This window comes from Mytilus californianus, unplaced genomic scaffold, assembly GCF_021869535.1.
Source record: "Mytilus californianus isolate M0D057914Y unplaced genomic scaffold, xbMytCali1.0.p SCAF_6, whole genome shotgun sequence".
In the NCBI taxonomy this organism is placed as follows: domain Eukaryota; kingdom Metazoa; phylum Mollusca; class Bivalvia; order Mytilida; family Mytilidae; genus Mytilus; species Mytilus californianus.
This window is the reverse complement of record NW_026262712.1, coordinates 5,995,266-6,011,474: the sequence shown is the minus strand read 5'-3', so window position 1 is coordinate 6,011,474 and position 16,209 is coordinate 5,995,266. Positions and strand designations below refer to the sequence as shown.

Genomic DNA, 16,209 nt, shown 5'->3' with positions numbered 1-16,209 from the left:
ACCCACATCCAGTTTTATAATAAAATGCCATCGAATCGGGAATGAAACGTGAAATATATACAGAAATTATCGATAATATGGGGATTTCGTGTAGAACAAGTGAGGAGTATGAAAAATAATATTTTCAAATTTTATTTATTAGTTATTAATATAAAACATTGCAAATTAAATGCACACTCAGTCTGATTGAAAATGAAAATAATGCCCCCCCGAGTTCAATTTTCTATTTCTGTTTTCTTTTTACTTATTTTGCTATTTTTCCTTTTTTATTATTATTATCAATGTGCCACCCGCATTAAAAAAAAATGAAAATATCAGCATGAAAACTTTAAATAGTGAATATATAATGCGAAGGCATATATTATACATGTTATAGGACTACCATGACTACCTGTAAACATGAAAAAAAATTTAATACTATTATTAAATGTAAATTCAAATTTAAAGACTTAAATTTTACTGAATTTGAAAAGTGCCTATATGAGATTTAAAAATAATCTTTGAGTAAAATGTAAAACAGAAACTGAAATTTTAAAAATATATTAAACGACTAAAATTAAAGCTTGGGTGTCTATATAAAAATTAACCCGAATAATTCAGTCCCTCTCCGTGATCGACTCTCCCACTCGCGAGGAGTTATGTTTTAAATATCCAATAGGATTGTTTTGGGACATATTTCAAATGTTGCCAGTCCAAACAACAATCACAGGCCAAAGAGTCCTGATCGTGTAGGTTTTTTTGACATTTGATACATGTCCATTCGCATGATTCTCTTCTTTAGTTGATCCGAATTTTAAGTTGCTTCCACGCTTTAGAGGTAAAATATTTTTTGATGCGCTGCCCTTACCGAAAAATAAGCCCTGCGGCAAACATTTGCCGCAAGTTCGCAGCAAACATTGCCGCAAGCTTGCGGCAAACATTTGCTGCAAACTTGCCGCAACCATTTTACCATGCAAATGAAGGTTGCGGCAAGCTTGCTGCAAACAAAATTATGCAAATTAGATTTGCGGCAAGCTTGCGGCAATTGTTTGCTGCAAGCTTGCGGCAAATGTTTGTTGCAAACTTGCGGCAAACTTGCAGGAACTACACATATATTAATGTCATGTGTGTAGGCACATTCAATTTAGCTCTTTCAAATTACACAGCAACATTTTTAAAAGAATTCCTGCCTGTATACAAACAGTCATTGAAAGAATTCTTGCAAACAAAGGGGACAGGGGTCATTCTCAAATGACATCATATACCTGTAATTAAGAAATGAAAAAAGAATAAATCTTAAGTGTGTATCGGGTATAAAGCTAGGTAATAATTGCATTACAAAATTGAACTTAATTTTAATAAACATGGTACAGTACATCAATTACAAAATTCAAACTTATAATACATGTAGCTAAAGATTTTCAAACACACACATATATATAGTTGCTTACTTAATTATGTATGATGTGACATTAATTATTTTATCAAAACATGCTGTTCTATGAATTATTTGTACTTACAAAATTACATATTGATATAAATCCTTTATCATTGAACCAAAATGCCTCCTTGATCTCTTATATGTGAAATGCATTTTCCAAACACAATCAACATGACCTAGTCACAATTTCAAATTGTTAGCTTCCAGGAAGTGCCAACTAGGCATGCCCAGTCAATATTGTGTAGTTCTTGCAATGTTCTGGCAAACATATAGAATGGTCAAAGTTTTCTGCAATTTTGTGGCAAACATATAAAATGGTCAAAGTTTTCTGCAATCTTGCGGCAAACATTCTTAATTATCCTAACTTTCTGGCAATCTTACGGCAAACATTGATGTTTCTGCAAACTTGCCGCAAGCTTGCAGCAAAAAGCTGCAATGTTTGCCGGAAGTTTGCAGCTAGCGGCAAACATCTGCAAACACAATTTTCTGTGTTCCTGCAAACTTTTTGTTTGCCGCAAGCTTGCGGCAAGTCTGCTGCAAGTTTGCGGCAAACAATTCAGTTTCATAAGGGTGAAGGTTTACATTTTCGTCAAATATTTTGTTATTTATTAATGAAGCTTCTAGAAGATTATGGGCATTGGCCTTTGTTTTATCAGAAATAATGTATAAGGCCTTTTTCCTGTCGAACTTGTTGAGAATTTTTTGCCTCCGTGAATACAGGAAAAATTTATTCTGTTAAACTTTAACATGTTTAATTCCTCTTTTATTTTTGTGTTTCCAGTTCTTCTTTTCTCTGCAGCTGTAATTGACTCCGAGTTTCTTTTATACAATTTTGTAAAATTAATCGACTGATAGTTTTGAACAAATTGTTCCAATTCATGATAACTTTGAAATGTCTTCCCCACATATCACTCTCTTCCATTTTAAGAATATATATTAACTGAGAAAAACTGTTCACTTACCTATATATAAATATTTATGAAACTTCTAAGTAGTTTTAATCAATTTATTCACTAATTGCGATAATTTCCGTATATATTTCACGTTTCATTCCCGATCCGATGCCATTTTATTATAAAACCAGATGCGGGTACGCGTAGCCTACGAACGGCAATTTGGCTATTCGTACCCACATGCGGGTACGCGCAGACACTGCCTTAAAAATTTGGGATAGTTCAGAGAAAGAGACGGAAGATACTCAATGGACATTCATGACTCATGGGTCGATGAGAAACTGAAAACGTCATGGCATAAAGACGACGAAGAGATAAACAAGTTTACGAAACACTACATAGAAAACCAAAAACTGAGCAGAAAACCAACCCACCAAGTTCTGGGGGATGATCTCAAGTGCTTCGGAAGAATAAGCAGATCCTACTCCATATTTGGCACCAGTCGTTTTGCTCATTCGAGGAAAAGATCATAATTTAGGACGGGATTGTGGTTATAATAATTGAAACATATACGTCGTTATCTGTGAAAGTAATATTTCATATCGGTCTGTCGTGACTGGCGATGGCGTCGGAAAATGTGTTCAAAGGGACCATTTAGAACTCTTGGTTTAAAAACTTCCTTGCAAGTATGCAACAACCCTCTATTAAGACAAGAGTGCACACAATGAAATGTCTCGCCTGCTTTACTAACCACGATTGACTTAATGTTGACAGTCTTAAAAATAAAGGTTTCTTCAAGTATCACAGGAACTTAACATTATCATTGATCGATTACAATAAGGTCAAGATTAGATAAACGCTGGCAGACACACATGTACACCTTTCAATCTATTCATACATCAAATGTAGTTGACCTTTTGTAACTAGTATCAAGGAAACAAATCAAACCATGAAAACTGAACATTGATAAAATGAATATGAGGTCAAGATCAGATGATACATTACAGACAGATATGTACACCTATCAATCATACATTGCACCAAATATTGTTAACCTAATGATTGCTTATAGTTTTTAAGAAACAGATTTAACTAGGAAAACTAACCATTGATCAATGAACCATGAAAATGAAGTCAAGGTCAAATGAATCATAACAGACAGAAATTGTACACCAATTGACTGTCCTTCCAATCATTCCATGCACCAAATATAATTGACCGATTGCTTATCATATCTTAGAAACAGACCAAACCAGGACTCAACTTAACATTACCAACGACCATGACAATGATACCTGCCAGAAATGCCAGACATGTACACCTTACAATCATTCCATACATCAAATATAGTTTACCTTTTGCTTATAGTATTTAAAAAACAGACCAAAATACCAAAACATAACATTGACCAATGGACCATGAAAATGAGGCTAAAGTCCGATGAAACCTGTCAGATTGACATTAGGATGTACCCCTTACTATCATTCGATACACCATATACTTGATCCGCTGCGGTGCCTATAGTATCTGAGAAACAGACATAATCATCTAACTTTAACCTTTATCACTGATCCATGAAATGAGGTCGATGTTATGTGAACCCTGTCTGACGGATATGTAAACGTGACAAGAAACCCATATCCATGCCTTATGATATCATCAAGAAAACAAACAATCTGGTTATCTTTTATTTATTCAGAATTAATTAAAACAATTTCATGCAAGAAAGACTATGGCACAACAACTGAGAGGTTAATATATAATTCTTGGTTATTTGGAACTACCACGTGATAAAGCAAAAATAATATGTTTTATGAATCAATTTTATTTAACCCATAAACGTTTTATTAGATTTCATATTTACCTGCCCTTAAATTTACAAACTTTTTATTTCATATTTCGTATAAAAAAGTTAAGACTTTATGAAAGTTTTCAAAAATTATATACATGTGTACTGTGGATTCATTAGTATTCATGGGATACCAATTACCGAGGATTTCAGGGTTAAAGGTGATCCACAAATTTAAATGTACAACAAAGTACACATTTTTTTATAGGATCCCATGCAGATGCTCGCAAAACTATAAAATCAAATATCCACAAAAATACAATTTTCCCTCAATCCATAAAAATGGTACCCACAAAAATAAATTAATCATCCGTGGTATGGTGTTTCATTGCAGTAGGAATAGAAACTGACATATGTAGCTGTTTTTGTGGAAATAAAAGATTATGTCAAATATTCATACATAAGCAAATTTGTTATAAATTTTATTTCGCTGAAAACAATAAATAATAATTGTAAATTAATGCTGTTAAATTGTTTTCAAAAAAGTATCCTAAAAGACAATAATCACATTCTTTTTTTCTATCTGAGACACAATTATTTCAATTTATTTCCACAATAGCAACAGTTAATAAGTGAAAATAAAAAATAGTCCGCACACTCCATTTAAAATAAAAATATAAGAATATAATTCATATTTTTAAAGGCCTAAACAGAACTAAAATTTAAAGGAAATGATTCAATAACAAACTCCAAGGCTATATAAAATAACAATGGTTATTCCTGAAAAATGTTTCCTTATTTACAGTTTTCATATATGATATATAAAATAATAACCTCACAATTCTTCTTCTGATTTAAACATTTTGTAAATAAAGAGCTGCGCCATGAGCGCATGATACGCCCGCCGCTTTTTTCAAAGAATAAAGTTTCATAACTCCTCAATGTCATGTCAGAAATTTATAAAAAACTAAAGGGAGCTTATTTTAATAGATTTAAACCACTCACCAAAGTTTCATGAAAACTGCTCAAAGCACTTTTGAGTTATTGTCCTAAAACTGGAAAATCCCCTCTTTTTTTATGAAAAAAATCCCATAACTCAGAAAAGTAAAATCTAAAATTTATAAAAATCGAAAGGGAGCTTAGATCAATAAATATAAACAATTCACCAAAGTTTCATGCAAATTGGTTGAAGTGTTTTTGAGTTATTGTTCAACATGTTGACGACGGACAGACAGATGGACAACAGTATTCCATAATACGTCCTGTAAATGGGCGTAAAATAATTTACAATTCAATTATTCAAAAATGTGTACAAAATCAATATGATTAAACTGGCATATACAATCACATATGTTTTTGAACATCATTCTAATATCAGAGAGCCGTTTCTCCTTTTATTGTTGTGTTCAGCAAGCCTGTGTCCGGTGCTGATTCTGTAATTAGTTTTTGTACTGGTCTAAATTTTGGATGAGCTGCATCACCACACAGTCCAAGCAGCATGCACTCACTGGTGGTAATATAAGCTCCTGCTTCTCTCATTCTCTGGAAGGCAAACATCCTGAAATAAAATAAAATATTTATCATGAATGAAAGAATGAACAAAGGATTCTCCACACTTAGACATTGTTAGAGGTAATTTACTATTATAGTCTACAGAAAACAGTATGCTGAGTCCAAGTCCAGAAGCCTAGGCTTCAACTGCTATTCACATGCTTGTTGCAGAAAAAAACAATTCCAATTGTAGAATGTTGATAGACACGAGAATTAATATAAAATATAATTTTCATAAGCTCTACTGAAGGATAGTTTAATGTTTATATTAAAGATAAGGGTAATGACACTTTTTTTCGATAAATATTGGATTAAAAGGTAACAATGTCATATACTAGATTATAGGAAAATCATTCTTTGGCAAATTTAGCAAAACTTAACACTAGAAATTGATATTAGCTGAGACTACTATAACACAGTGTTATAGTAGTCTCAGATATTAGTAGGTACATTAATTTGACCAATCCCTTTCAGGAAACAACAAATAAGTGGGGAACACATTCTCCTTTTCTTAGAAATAATGCAAAATTTGGTTGAAGTAAAATTGAGAATGGAAATGGGGAATGTGTCAAAGAGACAACAACCCGACCATAGAACAGACAACAGCAGAAGGTCACCAAAAGGTCTTCAATGCAGCGAGAAATTCCCGCACCAGGAGGCGTCCTTCAGCTGGCCCCTAAACAAATATATATACTAGTTCAGTGATAATGAACGCCATACTAAACTCCAAATTGTACACAAGAAACTAAAATTAAAAATAATACAAGACTGACAAAGGCTAGAGGCTCCTGACTTGGGACAGGCGCAAAAATGCGGCGGGGTTAAACATGTTTATGAGATCTCAACCCTCCCCCTATACCTCTAGCCAATGTAGAAAAGTAAACGCATAACAATACGCACATTAAAATTCAGTTCAAGAGAAGTCCGAGTCTGATGTCAGAAGATGCAACCAAAGAAAATAAACAAAATGACAATAATACATAAATAACAACAGACTACTAGCAGTTAACTGACATGCCAGCTCCAGACTTCAATTAAACTGATTGAAAGATTATGTCTTCATCATATGAATATCAGGCACAATCCTTCCCGTTAGGGGTTTAGTATCATACCATCATAACATATATATGAGAAGAACATAACCCGTGTCATGCCAACAACTGGTTTTTAAATAAATGTGTTTAGTGCCGATACAAAGACCCTATAATGAATCAATATTAACGCCAAAATATGCAATCTTTAATGACCTGACAACAGTATCGTAACTATATCCCTTCTTAATAAGTCTATTTAAAGGTTTTGTTAGCTTCAGAGGTGAATACTGACAATTTTGTGCTTTATAAAGAATATTTCCATAAAAAATTGGATGTGAAATACCTGAACGTTTAAGAAGTCTGCATGTTGAGCTATATTTACGAATGATGTCCTTATACCGATGATAAAATTTAGTAAATGTTTTGACTAGTTTGTGACATCGAAAACCCTGGTGTAACAATTTTTCAGTAATACATAAATTTCTCTCGTTAAAATATAAAACATTGTTACATACACGAGCGAATCGTACAAGTTGAGATATATAAACACCGTAAGATGGTGACAAGGGAACGTCACCATCTAAAAATGGATGATTAACGATAGGAAATGAAAAATCATCTCTTTTATCATATATTTTAGTATTAAGCTTTCTGTTAATGATATAGATATCAAGATCGAGGAAAGGGCAGTGGTCATTGTTAGTATTAGCTTTATTTAAAGTAAGTTCAACAGGATAAATTTCTTTAGTATACACACTGAAGTCGTCATTATTGAGAGCCAAAATATCATCCAAATATCTAAAAGTATTATTAAATTTGTGTATCAGATGTTGTTTCGATGGGTCTTTGCTGATTTTTGTCATAAATTGTAACTCATAGCAATACAAACAAGGTCCGCAATAAGTGGTGCACAGTTAGTCCCCATTGGAATTCCGATAACCTGACGATATACGGAATCTCCAAAGCGAACAAAAATGTTATCTAGTAAAAATTCAAAGGCATATATGGTATCAAAGCATGTCCAATTGACAATTTTTTTTTTGTTTATTGCTACTAAAAAATGACCTAAAAGAGTTTGAACATATATATTCACATTCTGACTTTTTAAATGCCCATTTAATTAGGTGTGTGAATTTTTTCTTAATGAGAATGTGAGGCAATGTGGTATATAGGGTAGAAAAATCAAAACTTTGAACAGATTCAAAATCACCAATATATGCATGCAATTTATCAAGTACTTCCAACGAGTTCTTGACACTCCAAAAGTAATTAATTCCACTATTTTCGAAGGCCTTATTTGAACAATTTATTATCAGGTTTTTGATTGTACCAAGTGTACTGGTAAGAAGAATAGACAATTTAGTAGTGGAACAATGGCTTGAAGTACATTCATATCTAGTTAAAATTATTTCCCTTGACATAAACATAGCAAAAATTATCTCCCCTGCCATCATCACTGAACTTTGATTTATAATAAATTAATTATTTTGATATATTTCTACAAACTTTAATTTCTTTTATCTAAATGGTTTAATGTCTATGAGATCAAAATCTGATGACAAAAAAAGCTTGATTTGTTTGAATCGTTAAAAACAAATTCAGTTAATCATGCTAATGTTAATATCTTTAAAATATAAATAAGATTTTTTTTTGTAAATATGCATCTCATAAGCCCACTCAACGCTTGGTATTGATTCATTTCAGGTATATTTTAATTATGTTATAGTTTAATGTACAATCAATATGTGACACATTATAAAAATATACTGAATTATTAGTATTATTTCTGTTCTGGGGCCTTAGGTAATTGAATAAATAATAGAAAACTTTGATTTTAGTATATTTTATGCTGGGGCCGAGACCACAAGTCTTGGCTTCTACTCCTAAATTAAAAAGTGAAATAATTGGACTGTGTATCTTTTCAATGGTATGAGTAGTTCAACTACTGTACCTCAACACTAAAGGTTTTGAGTTTGAGCACTGCACTAAGTGATAGTTGTGTTTGACTCCAATCTTAATTGACTACGTGGCAAGGTGCGTTTGACTCCAATCTTAATTGACTATGTTGCAAGGTGCATTTGACTCCAATCTGAATTGACTACGTGGCAAGGTGTGTTTGATAATTGACGTGATAGATGCATTTGACTCCAATCTTAATTGTCCATGTGGCAAGGTGCGTTTAACTCCAATCTTAATTGTCCACGTGGCAAGGTGCGTTTAACTCCAATCTTAATTGTCCACGTGGCAAGGTGCGTTTAACTCCAATCTTAATTGTCCACATGGCAAGGTGCGTTTAACTCCAATCTTAATTGTCCACATGGCAAGGTGCGTTTAACTCCAATCTTAATTGACTAGGATTACCAGTTTTCCTGCCAAAGATTAGTGGTTATCTCAGGGCACTCCTGCTTCCTCCATCAATAACAGCCAGCTGCAAAATAGCTAATAGTGCTGAAGTCAAAGTTTCCATTATTTATTCATTTCATAAGAATACAAGATAACTGAAAACATTAACATGATTAAACACCTTGATTGTATTCAAGAAGATTGAATTCACAAAACTCTTAAAGAAAATAGGAAATCGGATAATCATCAAAATGAAAGAATGTTTTGACCTGGATATTAAATTTTTTTAACAATTTCTATGCTATTTCATGTATTTTGAGTAACACCATTTTCTAAAATAGATCTCAATATGACATTACATTATATTATTTTTAAGTTTTTTCTTTAATTGTCAACCTAAAAAAATAAAATTAACATGCATACCAGGCTACAGAACTTTTTATCTTGATGAATACTTAAAATTCAAGGCTTACCTTTACCCATGAAATGTACAAAAATTAGTACCTCAGGAATTATAAAGAATATTCAATGTTACGAATACCAAAGACTGCACAGTTGTATAAAATCTACAGAACAAGTACTTACCTATCTGTCATAGATCTTGATGAACAAGCATCAGCTATGATATGTACATCAAAATTTTCCTCTAATAGATCTAACACTGTGTTCTGTATGCAGACATGATTTTCTATTCCACACAACACTACTGACTTTACATCTTAAAGAAAATTTTAAAATGAAATATTTTTTAGAGATATTTCTGAATTACCACCCCTTAATCAGTGTTATTTGTGTTATTCATTGACATGTTTTCTAATAGATATTGTAAAGACACACTATTGTCTGTTGTTGTGAACTGTGTCTTGACCACCAGATGTCATTCCCTTTTTTGTGTTGTTTGCTGTCTATTTTTTGTACATATAGACATGATCATGATGATAGACAACAAATTCATTTCAAATATTAAAATACATATTTTCAGATGAATTTTTGTTTTTCTAAATGTCTCATAATATTCTGACAATCCATTTTTTACTTGAACTGCAATGCTCTTTTATCAGTATAGATTAATCATCTTACTTACAAAAACAGGATATAACCCAACATTGAAAAAAAAATCAAGGCATATATCATTTGATTAAAAATTCTTGAAATAATTGGACTGGAAACTTAAAGATAATGGAATTGAAAATGGCATAATGTTCAGTGGAGAATAGTATTACAAAATCTTCACATCACAAGCAAACCTAACATACCTATTGAATGATGTTTTTGTTAACTTTCAAAAAAAGCATTGTGCCCATGGAATCATTTCATACACGTATTTAAGAGATTATTATATAGTTAAACAGGAAATCATCTCAAAATTTTAACAACATATTCTACCTTCAGTCAGGGGTAGTACTTATACAAGTTGTTTTCATTTATCTGAAGATGTAAGTAATATTTACTTGTATAAATAAATTTGTAAGATTTTAATTTATTTTATTTTCAAGGTTTGAATTATATCACCCCTTAATTTTCTCCATACATTTACTTATACAAGTAAATTTTTTTACAACCCTTAAATTCTCATGTTTTGGGAGGTCAACACATGCCTAATCACAATTTTTCTGGTAACTGTGCAAGGCCTTCAAAATTGCTCCCTGGAGGCTTGTAAATGATCAGTATTTTGGGGATAACAGACAAATGAGATTTTCATAAATGAAACTATTCTATTACGAATAGTAAAGACAACTATTAATGACAGACAATTAAACACACTCTATTAGAACAATGTAGTCAAGAGAAATTCGAGTAGAAGAAAATAAAACTTTTTTACTTGAATAACTAAAAACAATCTGAATGTCTTATTATACATGTTATAAGGGATGTAACTCTACCTCAAAAATAATTTACCTGTACCAGTAAATAAAAAAACAACACTTGTATAAGTATTACCCCTGACTGACCTTGTTGAATGGCACAGTAATACATTAATTATACAAATTTTAAAAACTTATATGAGACAATATAAAGGATCTTTCCTTTTTATAATTATAAATCTGTGTTTTACAAAATCATCAATACAAATGTTTGTAAAAACATTTCAACGATTCACAAATATATATGAAACAGTTAACATGTATTTAGTTTATATGTTACAAAGTGGAACAATGAACAAATTGTATCCGCGTCTGGTTCATATGGTACAAATTGGTTTTGTTCATGGGTATATGAATTGAAAATGGCAAACTTTTTTGGTACAACATGGTGATTTTGTGTAGGAAATTGTTAACGTAAGAAATTACTAGCTTCCATAAACAGAACCAGTTCAAATTTGGAATTCCATTGTCCAGATTTTCTGTTATTTATATAGTTCAAGAAAAATTCATTTAAAAGCATTGGTGGGGATAAATTTTCATAGTGAATGCTGGTGATTGAGGGTGATCCACTATGAAACATCTCTCTGTGTATGGCATGGATAATATATGATGTCGTCTAAACTGTTGTTTGCCTCCATAATGATTTTCCCACTACAAGCAATTGAGGCTTTTCCATTGAATCACCTTGAATTACCAATCTAATTTGAGTTACTGGGTATTAAGCCATTTGCAACTGCTTTTTACAGTTTGTTCTAAATATGTTGTGCTGTTTCACCACTGTCCAAAGTTAGGGGAGGGTTGAGCACTCTCAAACATGTTTAACCCCGCCACATCCTTTAAGTGCCTGTCCCTAGTCAGGAGCCTGTTATTCAGTTGTTATCGTTTGTTTATGTGTATCATAAAAGTTTTTTTTTAGTAATCTGTATTCTTATAAACAAGATAAATTAGGCCGTTAGTTTTCTCATTTAAATTGTATCACATTTTGTCAAGTCAGGGCCTTTTATAGCTGACTATACAATATTGGGTTTTTTTTTATTGTTGAATGCCGTACAGTTCCACTATACTTACTGACATCTTCTTCATTTTAACTAAGGTGGGTAGTTGTCTCCTTGACAATCTTACCACAATTCCTTATTTCTATATTGTGTGTATTGTATTTCCATATTCTCACCTGGTAAAGTTTTCATATGGTCCACAACAGTTGGAACAAACATTGAAAAAGAAGTCTTTGGAAATACTTTCTCCTGGCTAACATCTATTTCAGAAACCGTTGGACCCAGTCCTGAAATGCAAAATAGAAATAGTTTATGGTTTACATACAATGCATTTAAATCACTCTGACTGAAAACAAATATTAATATTGATTCAAAATGGTGCTATTTAATTCAAGACTTTGGGTAGGCTTTTGTTCACAATTCTGTTCATGAAAAAGTCCATCAGTTTAATTGAAAAAGTGAAAAATATACATGTATAGGTATACTCATTTCCTGCCTCCTTCAACAGAAAAATAGGTAGGTAAGTTAACTAATATTTCCTTTAAAAAATGTTTTACAAATACCATGTATACTATATAATTTGTTAACTTCTATGTCATTTGATCTCTGGTGGAGACTTGTCACATTGGCAATCATAACCCATCTTCTTATTTTTATATAGCAAAATATTTCGGACTTTGACCATGTTAATAGTTCTTAACCAAAAAAAGGCTGGACTTAAGCTGTACATGTGTGTAACATGCTTAAATTAACCAAAAATATGTTAAAATAGGCAGGCAAATTTAGTTAAGGTAGGCATGCAAATTTAGTTTAGGTATGGAGGGAGGAAACAAAACTTAATTCTTTTTGGCAAAAAAAAGTTTTTCCTAATTTAAAAATTTTGCTATATTTGTTGGTTGAAGACAGAATGGGATAAGGTTTTGTACCCCCATCCCCAGGGATATGACCTGTACGAAATAGTTAGAATTCCTACTAGACTAGAATTCCACTCAAGCCGGTGCTATGGGCCATCTTAAACTTGTAGTGAGTTGAGAGTTATTTTGTTCCGTGTTGAAGGTCTCACTGTGACTTTGAGATGAAAAACAGCAATAAAAGGGTTGTTCCTTTGCTTTTTGTGTCTTTTTTTTTTGCTGTGCATGTACTGATTTTGTGTTATGGATGGATACCCCATATCCTTTGTTTTTTCTATTATAGCAGGAATCAACCTGTAATTAGCAGGCAATCTTAAATTCCAGTTAATTGTTAGACATGTTAGAGGTACTAGGAAAAATTTCATTGATTTTTTCATTTACCTACAACAAAATTTCTAGTATGGATAAACAGAATATTTTTTTCCCGCCAGAAAATCTTTCCACCAGGATTTTTTTTCTTATTTAAGCAGGATTCTTATCTTGAATGATATTGATTTGCATTCCATTATCTTTAACTGGATTCGGCTTTGCTAATAACATTTTTTTTGCTGTGTTATAAGCATTCAGGTTCCAGTTTACAAATTAAAAAGTTGGAGGGCAAAAGATTCAGATTGTGTATTTATAATGCTGCAAAGATTTAATAATTACCAGGGAAATATTTGAATGTAAGAAAGGATTGCTTATGAAGGTGAAGTATAATATATATAATGCTAAAATAAAATAAAATCACTTAGTCAAGTGATTTATTTGTACTTCTTAAATAGGTGATTATTAAAGAAAGACTACTCTTACTTGCAACATTTCTGGACAAAATGTTACTTGAACATGTTGAATAAGTGATTTAAGAAATTACTCATTAGTAATTCCAACTGACTGCTGTTACAATATCGGAATAAAATGCATGACTGACACAAAAGTGTTAATGGTAAATACAATGAAATAATATATATCAACTCTCCCATTTGTTGAATCTTCTTTGAAAAAAAAAACCAGTCACATATGTTTTAGGTCCAGAAGTTTTCATTAAAAACAACTTAACAGGAAAAGTGGGATACACAGTTAAAGATAGACCATGTATCTTCTGCCATCTAGGATATTCCTAAATAAAATACATACATGTATATAAATATTTGGAGAGGAATTTAATTCATTTGTAAGTATACTCATATTAATGAAACAAGAGGCTGTCAGAGTGACAGCAAACTGGATTTTCCTGCAGAGGTCAAACACTACACAGTTGAGCAAGTATGGACACAACATTTAAGCTTATAACAGCTCTGAATTTGGATTGTGATTGAATATTTGACACAGCATAGGTTTGTGACCCAAAATGAATGTAGTCAAAGAACTGAAAAATTTGAAATTAGACATCTACCTATTATGGCTCAATATTCAAAATCTAAGTATAGTGTAAGAATTAGCATATCAAAGAACCCTTAAGAATTAAATTTTTTATGAAATACTCATTTCTGTTTAAAGGGAAATAACTCAAAATTCATATAATAACTCAAATTCATATAATTAATAATCATAATAAACAACCAGTGATGACTAAATACTTTAAAATTAGATATGATGCAATCACTAAAATATTGTTAGAATCAGCATATCAAAGAACCCCAATTTTTGATGAAATTAAACAAAAGTTTAATTTAGGACCCTTTGGACCTCAATGTGATATTATCTAATTAATAATGAAAATAAATACAGGTTTAGATTCAGCATTTCAAAGAACCCTATATATTTTCAATCTATGTTGAAATCAAACACAGTTTAATTGTGGACCCCATTTGGACCAATTTGAAAACTGGGCCCAAAGTCATAAATCTAAATATATGTTTATTAATAGACAATAAAAGCTTAGTTTTTAAAGAAGTTTACTTCAACAAATAAATATATAAAGCATTCAGAAAATTAGTTTTTACAGAATAACAAACAAACCTACCACAAAATTCTTCAAACAATTTACCAAAGAAAAGAAAAAATATATATAGCATTCAGAAAATTAGTTTTTACATAACAAACAAACCTACCACAAAAATCTTCAAACAATTTACCAAAGAAAAGAAAAAAAAATCAAAATTTTATTTATCATTTATACAATGCTCTTTCTTTAATTGTTTGTGATGAAAAATTAGGCTTTATTTGCTTTAAGGGAGGTTTATTGAATACGGGTGTTTCATTTTTATAAAGGAATGTGAAAGGGATTTACCAATTTTTTTTAAGGTATGAATACTAGTTCTGTGACCCCAATTTTTCTGAAAACAAATTTTACAATTATCATGATTATAACAATAAATAATCTTCTCATATTTTATCATCTGAAGCGGGCTGAACTTGCGAGGGGGGTTTGGGGGCATCCCCCCCCCCCCCCCCAAGAAAATTTTGAAATTTTAAACTAAAAATCCTGCATTCTGAGCATACCTGGAGGTGATTTAGATGCTTGGGAAAAAGTAAGTTTTGTCTTATTTTTGTTGTTGACTTCAATCAAATTTAATAAAAAATGTCATTTACAAAATGGGAATCTTAATTCATGCCCTGTGTACCAGTTTTTTTTTTTTACATATCTTTTTCTATTAGACAACTAAAGAATTCTCTGTCCTCGAATACATGTAGATGATAGATGAAATATTTAATTTTATTTCTATAATAATCTAATTTATTAAATATCTTGGTCGATTTATTTTGCGTAACTACGTACATTTGTAAACAAATGACCCCCCTTTTTTCTCAAAAGACTTGTACACGTATTTCAAAAGCATTGCCATAAAATTGATATCTCCTCTGATTTTCTCTTTTTTGTGACTCCTGTTCAGTATTAAGTAGGAAACTAAAATCATTTTGAACTAATGTTATTTATTTGCAATTGTGGTCAACAATATTCTACTTTTGTTTTTGACCCTTCATTCTCTGGATACCAGCAGAGGAGGGACGACACTCTGCACACGGCACACAGATTTGTCTTATAGTATTAATCGGTCGCAGCAGTATTGTGTCATTTATATCAAAATAGTCGTGGTGAACTGACACCTGGACAAGCGAAATTGGTTGAATCAATTAAAAAACAAGTAATATACAGAAGGGCTGATTATACAATATACATATACATACATGATCATACATAATAAACAAATTTGTTTAAATAGTTATTTCTTTGAAGTAAAGATATTTCTATCCAAACTGACTGTTTATTACCAAGGGCTAATTTCAGACATCGTTGATCACTCATATTTTAATTTATTCAGTCAGTTTAAAGTTTTTAATCTGGACAAAAGTTTGTAAAATACTAAATTTTAAATATTGCATTATCATGATTATTTCGTCATTTGTCAGTAAACAAAACAGTGATTACAGTAGAGAGCAGACTTGGGGTCAATTACATTGAAATATAATTAATTAAATTACACA

At 31.5% G+C, this 16,209-nt stretch overlaps 1 protein-coding gene across 3 annotated transcripts in view; it reads right to left on the bottom strand.

Annotated features, from left to right (window-relative positions):
* The window catches only part of LOC127704623 (isochorismatase domain-containing protein 2-like), a 62,447-nt gene that overhangs the window by 43,324 nt on the left and 2,914 nt on the right, over positions 1–16,209 (bottom strand). The window contains exons 2-4 of one of the 3 annotated variants that reach the window (XM_052208740.1): positions 12,067–12,177; positions 9,616–9,748; positions 3,989–5,660 (exon numbers count right to left, since the gene is read on the bottom strand). In XM_052208740.1, the coding sequence (XP_052064700.1) occupies positions 5,477–5,660; positions 9,616–9,748; positions 12,067–12,177 (428 nt within the window). In that variant the 3' untranslated portion in view covers positions 3,989–5,476. Of the gene's footprint in view, positions 1–3,988; positions 5,661–9,615; positions 9,749–12,066; positions 12,178–16,209 lie in introns of those variants that run through there. The other 2 variants (XM_052208741.1, XM_052208742.1) reach the window with 2 other exon arrangements.